General features: G+C 38.8%; 1 protein-coding gene across 2 annotated transcripts in view; it reads right to left on the bottom strand.

Annotated features, from left to right (window-relative positions):
• Positions 1 to 13,432, bottom strand: part of epb41l4a (erythrocyte membrane protein band 4.1 like 4A) — a 486,901-nt gene that overhangs the window by 110,546 nt on the left and 362,923 nt on the right. For both annotated transcript variants that reach the window (XM_039759425.1, XM_039759424.1), the window contains exon 12: positions 6,524 to 6,601. In XM_039759425.1, the coding sequence (XP_039615359.1) occupies positions 6,524 to 6,601 (78 nt within the window). The remainder of the gene's footprint in view (positions 1 to 6,523; positions 6,602 to 13,432) is intronic.

A 13,432-nucleotide genomic window follows, 5' to 3' on the forward strand; every position in this document is an offset into this window, starting at 1 on the left:
CTCGCTATCTGGGAGCTCCCATAATCCTTTTATAATCCATGTGATCTCCTATCACTTCCGGGTCAGATCAAAAGTCCTTTTCTTCACCCCGGAAGCACGTCATTCCCCTTGTCCATGTGACTCATACATACTTCCGGGCCGTATGGCAAATAAACATCGTTCCTCCCTGCAGCATCTCCTAGTGGCCCCCATGGTATCCAGCAGGGCTGTGCATAAAGACTCCAATGTCCATGATGCCCTGCAGGTCTTTGGGGCACCTCCATACTGCAGGGAGGGCTCCACCTGGCGGCTTGGAGGTATTGGCCGGGATGAACGGCCGGCCATACACCACACAGTCTATTTTCAGTTTTTACTGGGAAGGGCCACAGGGAGCCACATCTTTCTCATCTATCGGGTCCTTCTCATTCAGTTCTATCTGATAAAAATTTTCACAACAAATGAAAACTCATATTGTCATTAGATACATTGTAATTGTTTAATAAATAATAATAATAATAATAATAATAAAGCTTGTACACTTGATAATGCAAAAATATTTAAAATATTGATCCAATCACACACTGTGCTATCCCATAGTGATGGCTGGCAATTTCTTTAGAGCTACTGGAGACTCCTTTACTAAGTGCATTGTATCAGTATATTTTATCGCTATCCAACAATAATTCAAATTCAGTTTAAGTTCAAAGTTATTGCCATATGTACAGAGTACTGTGAATTTTTCATGTGCCTCTCTGACAAGCGCACAACTGTGTCTTTGTGAATATTTTCAAACTCTGGGGGTAAAGTAAATTCTACCAAGGTCAGGGTAAGGATTTATCCTCCACATTGTATTATGCTAAAAACTGTATGATATCATCAGAGGTGAATGAGTGATGTCAAATAAAAAAAAATAAGTTCTCACTGTGCTACTGTCCCAAGGTACTTTATAAAAGCATCACACAAAAGGTCTCTGCAGCTACGCTAAACTGCATAAATAGCTACAAGGATAGCTCAGTCTCGTCTGGGTTTGTATCGTCTCCTCAAGAGGTCCACTTTATCTCATTCAAATGCCATTCACACCCCTCGAGTGCAGCGCATTATATTTATCACATTCGCTTTGTTATCTGACTGCTCGGTCTGACCTGAATCAGAAATGTCTCCCTCACAGGTACATTTCATACACTGGATCACAATGTACACCGTTATACTGCTTTGTTGCTGCACTGTAAATACCAAATATTTTCTGTCGATAAATAATATGTCTTTTTTTATGCTCTTTTTTTCACATGTCTATTATATCCACATGTTATTAGAGAACAGAAATGTTCTACAACAAGTTATTATTTTTGCCATGACTCTTGAGTGTAATTTTTTACATTACTCTGTGTTCACCTCTTAAGAATTATTTGAACAGTTTTGACATATATTGCTTTTGTTTTATTGATTTTTTCTGTATGTTTTTCTTAATAGCTCTTACATCATCATACCACTGTTTTTATTTTCTGTATTGTACACATTCAATTTTGTGTAGTTTTCATTCATCATGCTATGACCTCAATTTCTTTTCCTACATAAAATGGCTGCACTCAACACAGAGTGTCCTACTTTTGACCATTCTTTCTCTGTCTTGATCTTGTCTTCTTTTGCTTTTATTTAGCAGTAGGTCTGTCCGCCAATTTCGGACTTTGTTTCTGTTGTGAACAGGTGACAGAAACATGGGTGAACAGGTGACAGAAACATGGTTAAAAATGTATAACAAAGCTGGATAAACCAGGCCAAGACTACCCAAGGCAGGCTGACCCCAAACTCCACAGGTTGATTGGCTTTTAAAGTTCAAAAAATACTTTAAATGTTCAAAATGAACAAAATGAAGAAATAGAAACCCATATGGCTTGAAAAACAAAACTAAGTTCTTTAAATTAAAAAAAAATAATAATGGGAAATAAGTAAGACAAGAACAAAATAGGGCAAAAAGGTAAAAAAGAGGCAAAAGGATATGTCTAAAAAGGCAATCCAAGGCAAACAAGTACAAATCCGCAATCCAGTAGTAAAATTCAATAACCAGCAACAAAAATTCACAAAAAACAGAAAAGCCAGTAATACTCACAATACAAAAAAAAATCTCTACTCCAGAGACTCCAAGGACACTGTGAGGGAATCCATCTCTTCTAACCTGTACTGTATATTAAGGCAGAGGGCGGTCCCTCAGAAGTGACATCAAGGTGGCTCCGCCTCCTGGGAGGTTCCACCCACAGAATACAAGGAACATATTCAAACAACTTAAGTATCCTATATCAATAAACTAAGTAATAAATCAACATAAGAAATATTAACCAAAATTACATAAATATAAAAACATGAAAAACAAAAATAACAATAAATCAAAAAATAAACAAAGACCAAAGAACAAACCCTGGCTGTAACATAACACGTTCTGGTTTTGTGTCTGGACCTTTAACAAATCCTCTAGTTTTCTGACCCGTGCCTCTCTTTTGCCCACAATTCTGCCTTTCCCTTTTGTTATTAGTTGTAACCTCCTGGCCATTTGTAAAAATTGAAGTCCTCTTAGAAACACTAGTAAGACTAACAAATTGGACAGAGTTATTTTCTGGATCAGTCATTGGTCTTGTCATGTCTGAACTACTCTAACTCTTTACTGGCAGGGGGACCTGCACACACTGCCATGGCTCTACACATGATTCAAAAGGCGGCAGCAGCAATGTCTTGTGTTCAACCAGCTGAGATTAGCATGTGTCACTTCTGTTTTCAGGTCACTACACTGCAATCACTGGCTTCCATATCAAGTTCAGATCCTTGATGCTTTGCTATGAAGTAGTGAGTGGCTCATGAGCTCCTATGCTCCTTCTCATTCACTCGGGGCCAGGGCCGTTGAGTTGGTACAGAAAACCTTCGAATCTGATTCTACAATTTATGATATCACCAGTTTCGACTCTGACTTTGTCTCCTTAATTTATAGTACCACCAGATCCTGATGCCTTTATTTGTATTTTGATGCTGATTGAAAGCACACAACATACAAGATACAGGACATTTCATCACTGACACGTACACCTTCTAACAGTTTTGGATAGAAACGCTGCAAGTGTTTTTTTAAAATCTGATGCTCTTGTAAATGCGTTTTTTTTTCAGAAACAGTAAAACTACTCACAAAATTTTTTCCTCTACGACACACTGACAGATAATATTTCCCATCTATTGAGACTGTAAAATGTTCAAAAACTGTCCACTTTGTCAAAGTCTTTTTGCCATTGTGAATTGTGAAACTACCATAAATATTGTGATGGACGGCCGGCAGCTCAACTCAGCCAGGACACTCAAAGGATGGAACGATGGGGGAAGGCAGCTACTTTGGGACACTGCCTCCCCCAGGACATTAGATGGCAATTACCTTGCAGCATAGCTGTGCCCTGGATTCCTGCGGGGCACCATGGGATCTGGAATTTGGCTTCACAGTCCTGCTGGGTACCATGGGTGCCGCCAGGAGACACTGCAGGGAGACCGAGGGATTTTTACTTTCCATACAGACTGGAAGTACTCCCAAGTCATGGGGATAGAAGCCCCAAAGTACTTCTGGGCTAAAGGAAACTGAAACCCTCCATTTGACCCAGAAGTTCTGGCAAGTCATGTGAGAGGAAGAAGGACTATATAAAGGACTGTTGGGAACCCAGCAAGCGAGCCAGAGTCGGGAGGAGTGTGACAGAGCTTGCTGGGAGGTGGAGGGGAGAATTATTGTGTTTATTTATTGTATTGCATTGCCTGTTTATTGTGGCTGGGGTGCTTTGGAAGCTCTGCAAAGAAAGAAGAAGAATTAAAAATACTTCTGATTGCTTTTAACCTGTGTCCACGTCTGTCTGTTGGGTTTAACGGGGAGACAGCAAACCCTAATGTTCTTAAATATGTAATATTTTGAAATTTGCAAAAAAACGATAAATCAGTTTTCAATGCAAATTAAAATTAATCCTGAAAAGAAAAAAATAGTTTCATCCAATTAATATGTAAGAAATTAGACATTTTAGCACATTATAATAAATGTACATTTAGTCAGAGTTGGTACGTTTTTACCGATTCTGACTCTACAGCTCTGCTAAGGTCAGCTAATGAGTGGCGTCCGGAAATGCCACCTCTACATGGCATCAAATCTCAATCCAGACTCGTTTCACATGCAGTTCCTAGCAGATGGAACAAGCTGCCTATCTCCGTATCAATTTCTGATACCACAATGTGTTTAAGAAGCGTTTGCAGACACTCTTGTTCTGTTTATATCTTTTTAACTCTTTTAGGGCTGATGTTGACTTTTGTCAAAATTCAGGGGTAGAGGATGGTAATCAGCTGTAAATTTTGACAAAACTTGGCCTTACTTTTTAGTTCGACTCTCTTTGCTTGAATGAAAGTTATGTAGCTTTGTTGATTTGACCTCGATTCCCTGGATGTTTATGACAAGTGAAGAGCAAACATCTGGTGAGACTAAAGCATATGTGCAAAGCAAAATACAGTAATCCCTCCTCGATTGCGGGGGTTGCGTTCCAGAACCCCTGGCGATAGATTAAAATCCGCGAAGTAGAAACCATATGTTTGTATGGTTATTTTTATATATTTTAAGCCCTTATAAACTCTCCCAAACTGTTAACATTATTAGAGCCCTCTAGACATGAAATAACACTCTTTAGTCAAAAGTTTAAACTGTGCTCCACGACAAGACAGAGATGACAGTTCTTTCTCACAATTCAAAGAATGCAAACATATCTTCTCTTCAAAGGAGCGCCGTCAGGAGCAGAGAATGTCAGAGAGAGAGAGAGAGAGAGAGAAAAGCAAACAATCAAAAAATCAATACGTGCTTTTGGGCTTTTAAGTATGCCGAAGCACCGCGATAAAGCAGCATTTTTTAGAGGAGCGTCCGTATCTTCTAAGTAAACAGCCTCTGTGCAAACAGCCCCTCTGCTCACACCCCATCTGTCAGGCGCAGAGAACGTCAGAGAGGGTGAAAGAGAGAGATAAGCAAGCAATCAAGCACCGCGCGGGAAGCATATCTTATATCATTGAGGAGTCCCATTGTCCGCAGAAATCCGCGAACCAGTGAAAAATCCGTGATATATATTTAGATATACTTACATTTAAAATCCGCGATAGAGTGAAGCCGCGAAAGTCGAAGCGCGATATAGCGAGGGATCACTGTACTCCATGGACGTTTTACGTATTATCGCTGAATCGCACTCTGACTTTTCAGAGTCTGAGTTTGATGCAAGTGATCAGGAGATATATATCGAAAATGAAAGTGAGTTACCAGCATCAGCCTATTGGTCCCTAGCTGATCGTGGTGCTGAACATGTAGATGATAAGCTTACAGCAGCGTTTGCCTAGGAGGACCATCACTTGTGATGACGAGAGGTACAAACCAGATTGCATCACACTGCGACTACCACTGTTGCTCACCCGTTGTGCTAAGACAGAGAGGTAGTCAGAGCGCCATGCATTCCTGCTGGCCATCAAGCCGACCCTGTGCAGCCACTGCTGCCAGAGATGCCAAACAGGCGCCAACAGCAGCCACAGCACATAGCAACAGATGTTTTATGCTGATTTATGTGTGAAACTAGTGCATTGCATGCTTTTCAAAAAACATAGTTTTTTAGTAACAAGAGTTAATTGATTATGGTTTTGATGCAAGATTCTTTGTAAATAAGAAAGTTTCTAATCTTGTGTTGTTCTGTTTACAACAACAATTTATTTCTTGTTTAGTCCAAAATCACACAAAGAAAGCCTCAATGGGCTTTAACAGGCCTTGACTTCTGACAGCCCCCTCCAGCCTTGACTCCATAAGAAGATAGGAAAAAAAATTCCAAAGAAAGACCCTCGCAGGGAAAAAAATTGGAAGAAATCTTGGGAGACGCAATTCAGAGTGAGAAAAAATGGGGTAGATACAACGCATGATGCAGAACACAAGTAATCCTCTCCACAGAGCTAGATGGCCACCTAAGAAACACAATACAATAGTACAAACTACAAGGCAAAATGCATGAATACATTATACCACTCACTAAATACAGAACTAGCACATATGAGGATACAGATTTGTTGAAATATATCAAAAATAAAGAAGAAACTAATTAACATTAATGAAAAACAACAATATCTACCTATCAGCTAATTGTAGAACCACAACCATATTGTAGAAAAACAGTCAGACAAGCCAGACACAGTCAGAGTCCTGGAGACCTCAGCCTATTGGCTGATTTATATATGATATAAATCATATATGATAAAAGGACGCTTCTATCCCATGATCCCCGTGCTCCCTCGCTACTACTGATCCATTTGTAATCTTGTCCTGTAACACTTAAAACGGCCCCCAGACTGATTGCCCTGTTTTGTAAGTCCCTTTGAATAGAGAAGCATCTGTTAGGTCAGTAAATGTAAATTGAAATATATTTTTATCGATGTGACAATATGCAGCTTTTCAGAATAACCTTGACACCAGTATCAGAGCATAATAAATCTGAAAAACAGAAACAAGATGAAACATGCTTACCTGTATCTGTGTTTTGAGCCAAGAGAACCAAATTTGGTTAATTTTCTGGACAAAGTGTTTGAATCATTTTCTGGCATTCTGAAAAAAAAAAAAATTATATTAGAATTCAGGAAGAACTGCAACTAGCACTGCTGCCTCATAGCTTCACAAATCATGTCAGAAAACATACAGATTACATAAACTTGCAAATCAGACTGACCCCTTATAAGAGACATTGAGAATGTAATGCTGTGGATCACCACCCAGATTACTGTAGGGGGGTCCCTGACCACTGGCAGCCCAGTATTTAAATGAACAGGTATTGGAAAATGAATAAATAAATGTTAGTGTCTGAGTGGGGCAGTGGTCAGCACTACTACCTCACAGATTCAGGGTCCTGGGTTCAACTTCATATACTGTCATTACACGTGTGATGTTTGCCAAGGTGTCCATCTTAAAAATGTGCACATTATGTTACTTGGAAATCAAACAGGAGTCAGCAGGCCCTTCAAAGCAGTGGCCTTCTGTCTAGGGCAGGAGTTCCCAAAGTGGTTGATATTGACTACCTGGGGTCGATTTGAACTTTCTAGGGGTCGATAGTTTCAATAACAAAATTTGGGGGTCGACAACAGCAAAAATAGACCCACTTACTACTGCTATTTGTTTGTTACTTCAAAATATCTATGATTCCAATAGGTACCTAATTAAGAAATAAAATTATTAAAAAAAAACACTTTTTTGATAAAAACACATTACATACCAAACTTGCAAACAAAAAGGTAAAATGTGTCATTAAAAGACTCGCACGTAAGAATGCATGAAAATACATGTAGCACAAACATGTCTGTGCATTGTCTTATCGAACGTATCAAAGCAAGTGCGGACATGAAAAACCTTTACATATCCGCACTTGCTTGCAGTGGGGCGAGACAACGGATATTCGATATTAGCAGAATCTATCGATCTTGTATGGACATGCTTTCATAAAACACTATAAATTAGTTCGTTTGATGTGACATGTACTTATTTGTGATTTGAACTTTAAATATAATTATTTATGAGGAGCAGTACTACGAAAAAGAAAATCAGAGGACACAATTTATTTATTCGAGTTTGAACAAAAATCTTCTGTTTCAAGTAAGTACTTACTTTATTGTTCTTTTTTAAATCAGGGGGCTGTCGAAATTGCTTGTTAATAAAAGTTTTTATTTCTTCAGATAATAATATGCCTGAACCAAAAAAGAAATGCAGACAGTACAGCTTGGACTATTTGTACTTATTTTGAATTTACATATTTATTTCATAAATGTCTAAAATGTAAAAAAATGTTTTTGCTTTAATTTTGCAGGTGCAGGTTTCGATATTAAATGCTGCACAAGATAATGCCATATTCCGTAGTCTAATTATCTTTTTTAATCATTAATTACAAGTGATTAAAATGAAAAGTTTGATGTCTAGTGAAATATTTAATATCAAGTACTGTACAAATTTATTAATTTGAGTAAGTAAAGTAAATGACTAGGAGGTCGATGGTTTTAAAAGTTTTTGGTGATGGGGTCTGCGGCCGAAAAAAGTTTGGGAACTCTTGGTCTTGGGCAGGGGTGGGCAAAGTCATTCCTGGAGGGCCGCAGAGGCTGCAGGTTTTTGTTCCAACCCAGTTGCTTAATAAGAAGCTCTTACTGCTCAAGTAACACTTGTGCTTCACTTTAGTTGTCTCGTTCGTTACGATTCGGAACCCTTATTGCTTCTTTTAGTCTTAAACAGCTGTTCTCTTGGTTTTTAATGGCTTTTTATTAGCAATACGAGTCAAATGACGAAAGAAAGCAGCTTTTCTCCATTTAGCTTGTTACCATTTACACTTGTGCGTGTTTATCATGCACTATTGGGTTTAATTTAATACTTGGAAGGAAAGTGAAGAGAAGAAAGTGAAAGATTGAGTATTACTCATCCATTTTAGCCTTCAAATCATTTGGATAATTTCCTTACAAAGGGGAAGAACATCTAGGATATGAGAATGGCCTGAGATGGCAGAGTTAAAGCACTCACAAGCCATGAAGTTCAATTATTTGCAAGGATTGTTTTCTAATTAAGCAACTAGGTTGGAGCAAAAACCTGCAGCCTCTGCGGCCCTCCAGGACTGACTTTGCCCACCCCTGGTCTAGGGGATGGCCTCCACCTTGAGTTCCTGCAATGGATTGATTACAAAATAGATGGAGGAATTAATGAATGAATCTCATCTATACAAAAAATACTAGGAAATATTAAAAGACCATTAGCACCAAATCTGGGTTATTGGCTACGAATTTTAACTTTAAGAAAGATTCTCTCTTTATACACAAACCAAAATGAACAAATTGAGTAAAATGACATACATTGTGTTTGTTAGCAGCTTAAACAGGTAAATAACAAGGATTTGCAACATTCAGGTGTACATCAAGTGAGGTACAATAGCAGCAAACTCAAAACAGCACCCAATCTTTTTCTTTATTTTTCTTTCTACACTACATTCATTGACTGATGTTTCGGTTTATTTAAAATAATTCACAAGGTCAAGTCCTTCCATCCATTAAAATAAGATAAAAAGAAAAAGAAAAACTCACAAAACAAGAAAAGTAGAACATTGTATAGTTAATAATTTTCCATCCTTGTAAAATACAATTCTTTCTAAAAAAATATTGATATTTCTCTTGACACAGACCTCTCCAAGTATCTGAAAGTTTTAATTAATGTGATGAAATACCCAAAGGTAAACTCCTTAGTAAATCACAAATTATTCTTTTCAGCCTGAATAAGAAAGAGTAAATTTTTCTCTGGCAGTAAAACATTTATTGAGCTGGAATTGAGTGTTATTTAATGTATTACAATTTCATTTTTTTTCCTTGAAATGCCTTCAGCCTGATGCTTTCTCTGAGTGGGCAGAGTGTTGGCTCTGTGGCTAAGGATCTGTGCTGGTATCTGGAAGGTTGCCGGTTCAACTCCTGCCAAAAGGGATCCTACTCTGTTGAGTGCTTGAGCACGGCCCCTAACCTTAAAATTGCTTGTATAATTTGTTCAAATATGTTGAAGGGAACCCACAAAAAATAATTAAAAAACAGATCAAAAAAGTGAAGTATAGCATGAGGCACCTCCTATTTTGAAATCCTTGTTAGAGATTTTAAGATATACAGAATTTATTTTGCAATCGTCTGTTTAATTATACATCATTTTTAATTATTAACATCAAATAATTTTGATTTTGTAATGCCATCTTGCTGTATGTTTTTACTTCTGGAATCCCCCATTTTGCTCCACTTCTACCATGTGACAAGCAGAAGGTGCAACACATGACATCTTCAGTTTGCCACTATTTACGATGGCAACACCTTATTAAGATTATCCAGACTGCTAGATACTCAAAAACTCTTCTGTGCTGTAGCTCTTTCAAATCGTATTAGAGTGGTAAGACCTTTGGACATTTTTGAAAATTTTGACTCTTTTGGTTGATGTATTAGGATTTACCAGTCAACCTTTTTGCCTTTATAGCTTTTCAACCCTTGCAACTGGCATGATCCAAATTCTGTGTCATAATAAGATAATGTGCAGTATAGCTGGGTGCCCGTTTGCTGTCTTGGTGGTCAATTCCATAAATAATGCAATAAATGAGGGCCTCCTTGTGCATCCTCTGTGGTCAGCCACATTACTGAGCATGGATACTGTAATAGGATCATTCCCCTGTTAAATGTTATAACACCCAGGTCATAACACCTTATAGTTCCTACTCTCACACCACCAAGAGAAGCCATGCATTGTACCTTTGAAAACATGGCACAATGATTTCAAGCCACTTCCCAATTGTGTGCATGCTGGGTTGACTGTTAACTGTAAATTGTTCTGATGTGCATGAGCAGGTCCTCTAAAGGACGGACGAAAGGTTATGTAAGCACATATACACATGTATGGGATACAGTGATCCCCCGCCTATCACGGAAGTTACGTTCCAGACCCATCAGCGATAGGTGAAAATCCGTGATATAGAAAGACCATATAAATAAACATTTTTTTATAGTTTAAGCCTTAAAATATCCCTCCCACATGCTTTAAACACAACTCCTGAATGGTCAAGGTCTTCCTCTGGCGCTTAGGCTCACTACTACCAGAAAGCTTAGAAGATGCAGGATGCTTGGGAGCCATCGTAGGGCTTAAAACAAAACGAAAAGTTCACAAAACGTTTGCACACAACGATCGGACCACAAGCAAGGTATGCGATACGCAGAGAACTGAGATGCATCGGGGACCCACACTCACCGTTCTTGCGAGATTACGCCACGTTAGCAGCAGCCAATCAGAGCCCAAGAGAATGACAATCCCGCTCTGATTGGTTGAGTCTCCTCTTTCAGCCTGTAATGGGCCTTGTAAGAAATCATCTGGGTACTATAACGCGAAACTCTTTGTCTACTGTACTGACTACTGAAAACCTTATGCTTTGTTATGAATTGGCTGCAAAGTACACTACATGTAGGATGTTCTTATTGAATTTTTCTGCGATATAGCGGGGGCGCGATAGCTTAACCTCGATATGTCGGGGGATCACTGTATACAGATGTGGACAAATTGGTCCCCATACAGCTCATTGAAAAAGTGCTGAATGCCTCCTGAGAAGTGACAACGTGAAAAGCAATTGTTCCATGTATACCTGCATGCCTTTGATAAGTCAACGAGTAAAGCCAGGTGAGTGTGAAAAGAGATCAGGTATGGCTTATTCTACACAGATATTCTAAAATGGCCTGGACATATTTGTTGGTCCCTCTAGAAAAGATTATAAATAATTAGATTCAAGTGATTTTTAAAAGTAGCTGTTTTCTTAATTAGTATCACACGTCTCCAATCATATAATCAGTTATTCAGCCTATTTAAATGAAGAAAAGTCATCACTCTGCTGTTTGGTATCATCATGTGTCCCATACTGAACATGGATCAGAGAAACAAAAGGACAGAGTTGTCTGAGGAGAAAATGACAGTCACCCACGTTACAGGTAAAGGCCATTTAGATCATCTCCAAGCAGCTTGATGTTTCTGTGACTACAGCTGCAAACATTATTAAGAAGTTTAAGGTCCATGGAACTGTAGCCAATCTCCCTGAAAAATCAACCCCTGCAGGGTAGTGAGAATGGCAGACAAAATGCCAAAGATCACTTCCAAAGAGATCCGAGCTAAACTCCAAGGTGATTCCAAGTGCTGTGCAACGCAACTTAGAGGAAACATAGACCCTGATGCTCTGTTGTCACCAGTTTGTCATCAACCATCACCATCGGCAGACCTAGGCACATTGCTCACTGTGTTTTTGCTTATTCCCTGTGTACAGCAGCTATTTATTCAAAGCACAGCATCATAGGTGGAGACTGAAAGCCTGTCGGTGTTTGTTGTTAACAGCTGATACTGGTGTTCTGCTGATGCTACTGTGCACACATTTTGTTTCATGCACAAAAATATTATTGTATAAAATTACCTTCAGATATTCTGCATAAGTTGCATACTAAACATAAATAAATTTTGTGTTAGGACTTGAGTTCCATCTCCAAGATACAGTCATATGAAAAAGTTTGGGAACCCCTCTTAATTCATTGGATTTTTGTTTATCATTGGCTGACCTTTCAAAGTAGCAACTTCCTTTTAATATCTGACATGCTTTATAGAAACAGTAGTATTTCAACAGTGACATTAAGTTTATTGAATTAACAGAAAATATGCAATATGCATCATAACAAAATTAGACAGGTGCATACATTTGGGCACCCGAACAGAGATATTACATCAATACTTAGTTGAGCCTCCTTTTGCAAATATAACAGCCTCTAGACGCCTCCTATAGCCTTTGATGAGTGTCTGGACTCTGGATGGAGGTATTTTTGATCATTCTTCCATACAAAATCTCTCCAGTTCAAGTAAATTTGATGGCTGCCGAGTATGGACAGCCTGCTTCAAATCATCCCAAAGATTTTCGATGATATTCAAGTAAGGAGACTGTGACGGCCATTCCAGAACATTGTACTTGTCCCTCTGCATGAATGCCTTTGTAGATTTCGAATTGTGTTTTGGGTCATTGTCTTGTTGGAATATCCAACCCCTGCATAACTTCAACTTTGTGACTGATGCTTGAACATTATCCTGAAGAATTTGTTGATACTGGGTTGAATTCATCCGACCCACGACTTTAACAAGAGCCCCAGTCCCTGAACTAGCCACACAGCCCCACAGCATGATGGAACCTCCACCAAATTTGACAGTAGGTAGCAGGTGTTTTTCTTGGAATGCGGTGTTCTTCTTCCGCCATGCAAAGCACTTTTTGTTATGACCAAACAACTCAACTTTTGTCTCATCAGTCCAAAGCACTTTGTTCCAAAATGAATCTGGCTTGTCTAAATGAGCATTTGCATACAACAAACGACTCTGTTTGTGGAGTGAGTACAAAAAGAGCTTCTCTCTTATCACCCTGCCATACAGATGTTCTTTGAGCAAATTGCGCTGAATTGTAGAACGATGTACAGATACACCATCTGCAGCAAGATGTTCTTGCAGGTCTTTGGAGGTGATCTGTGGGTTGTCCGTAACCAATCTCATAATCCTGCGCATATGTCACTCCTGTATTTTTCTTGGCCTGCCAGACCTGCTGGGTTTAACAGCAACTGTGCCTGTGGCCTTCCATTTCCTGATTCCATTCCTTACACTTGAAACTGACAGTTTAAACCTCTGAGATAACTTTTTGTAGCCTTCCCCTAAACCATGATACTGAACAATCTTTGTTTTCAGATCTTTTGAGAGTTGCTTTGAGGATCCCATGCTGTCACTCTTCAGAGGAGAGTCAAAGGGAAGCACAACTCAACATTGACCACCTTAAATACATTCTCTCATGATTGGACACACCTGTCTATGAAGTTCAAGGCTTAATGAGCT

The sequence above is a fragment of the Polypterus senegalus genome, chromosome 7 (genome assembly GCF_016835505.1).
Source record: "Polypterus senegalus isolate Bchr_013 chromosome 7, ASM1683550v1, whole genome shotgun sequence".
Classification (NCBI taxonomy): domain Eukaryota; kingdom Metazoa; phylum Chordata; class Cladistia; order Polypteriformes; family Polypteridae; genus Polypterus; species Polypterus senegalus.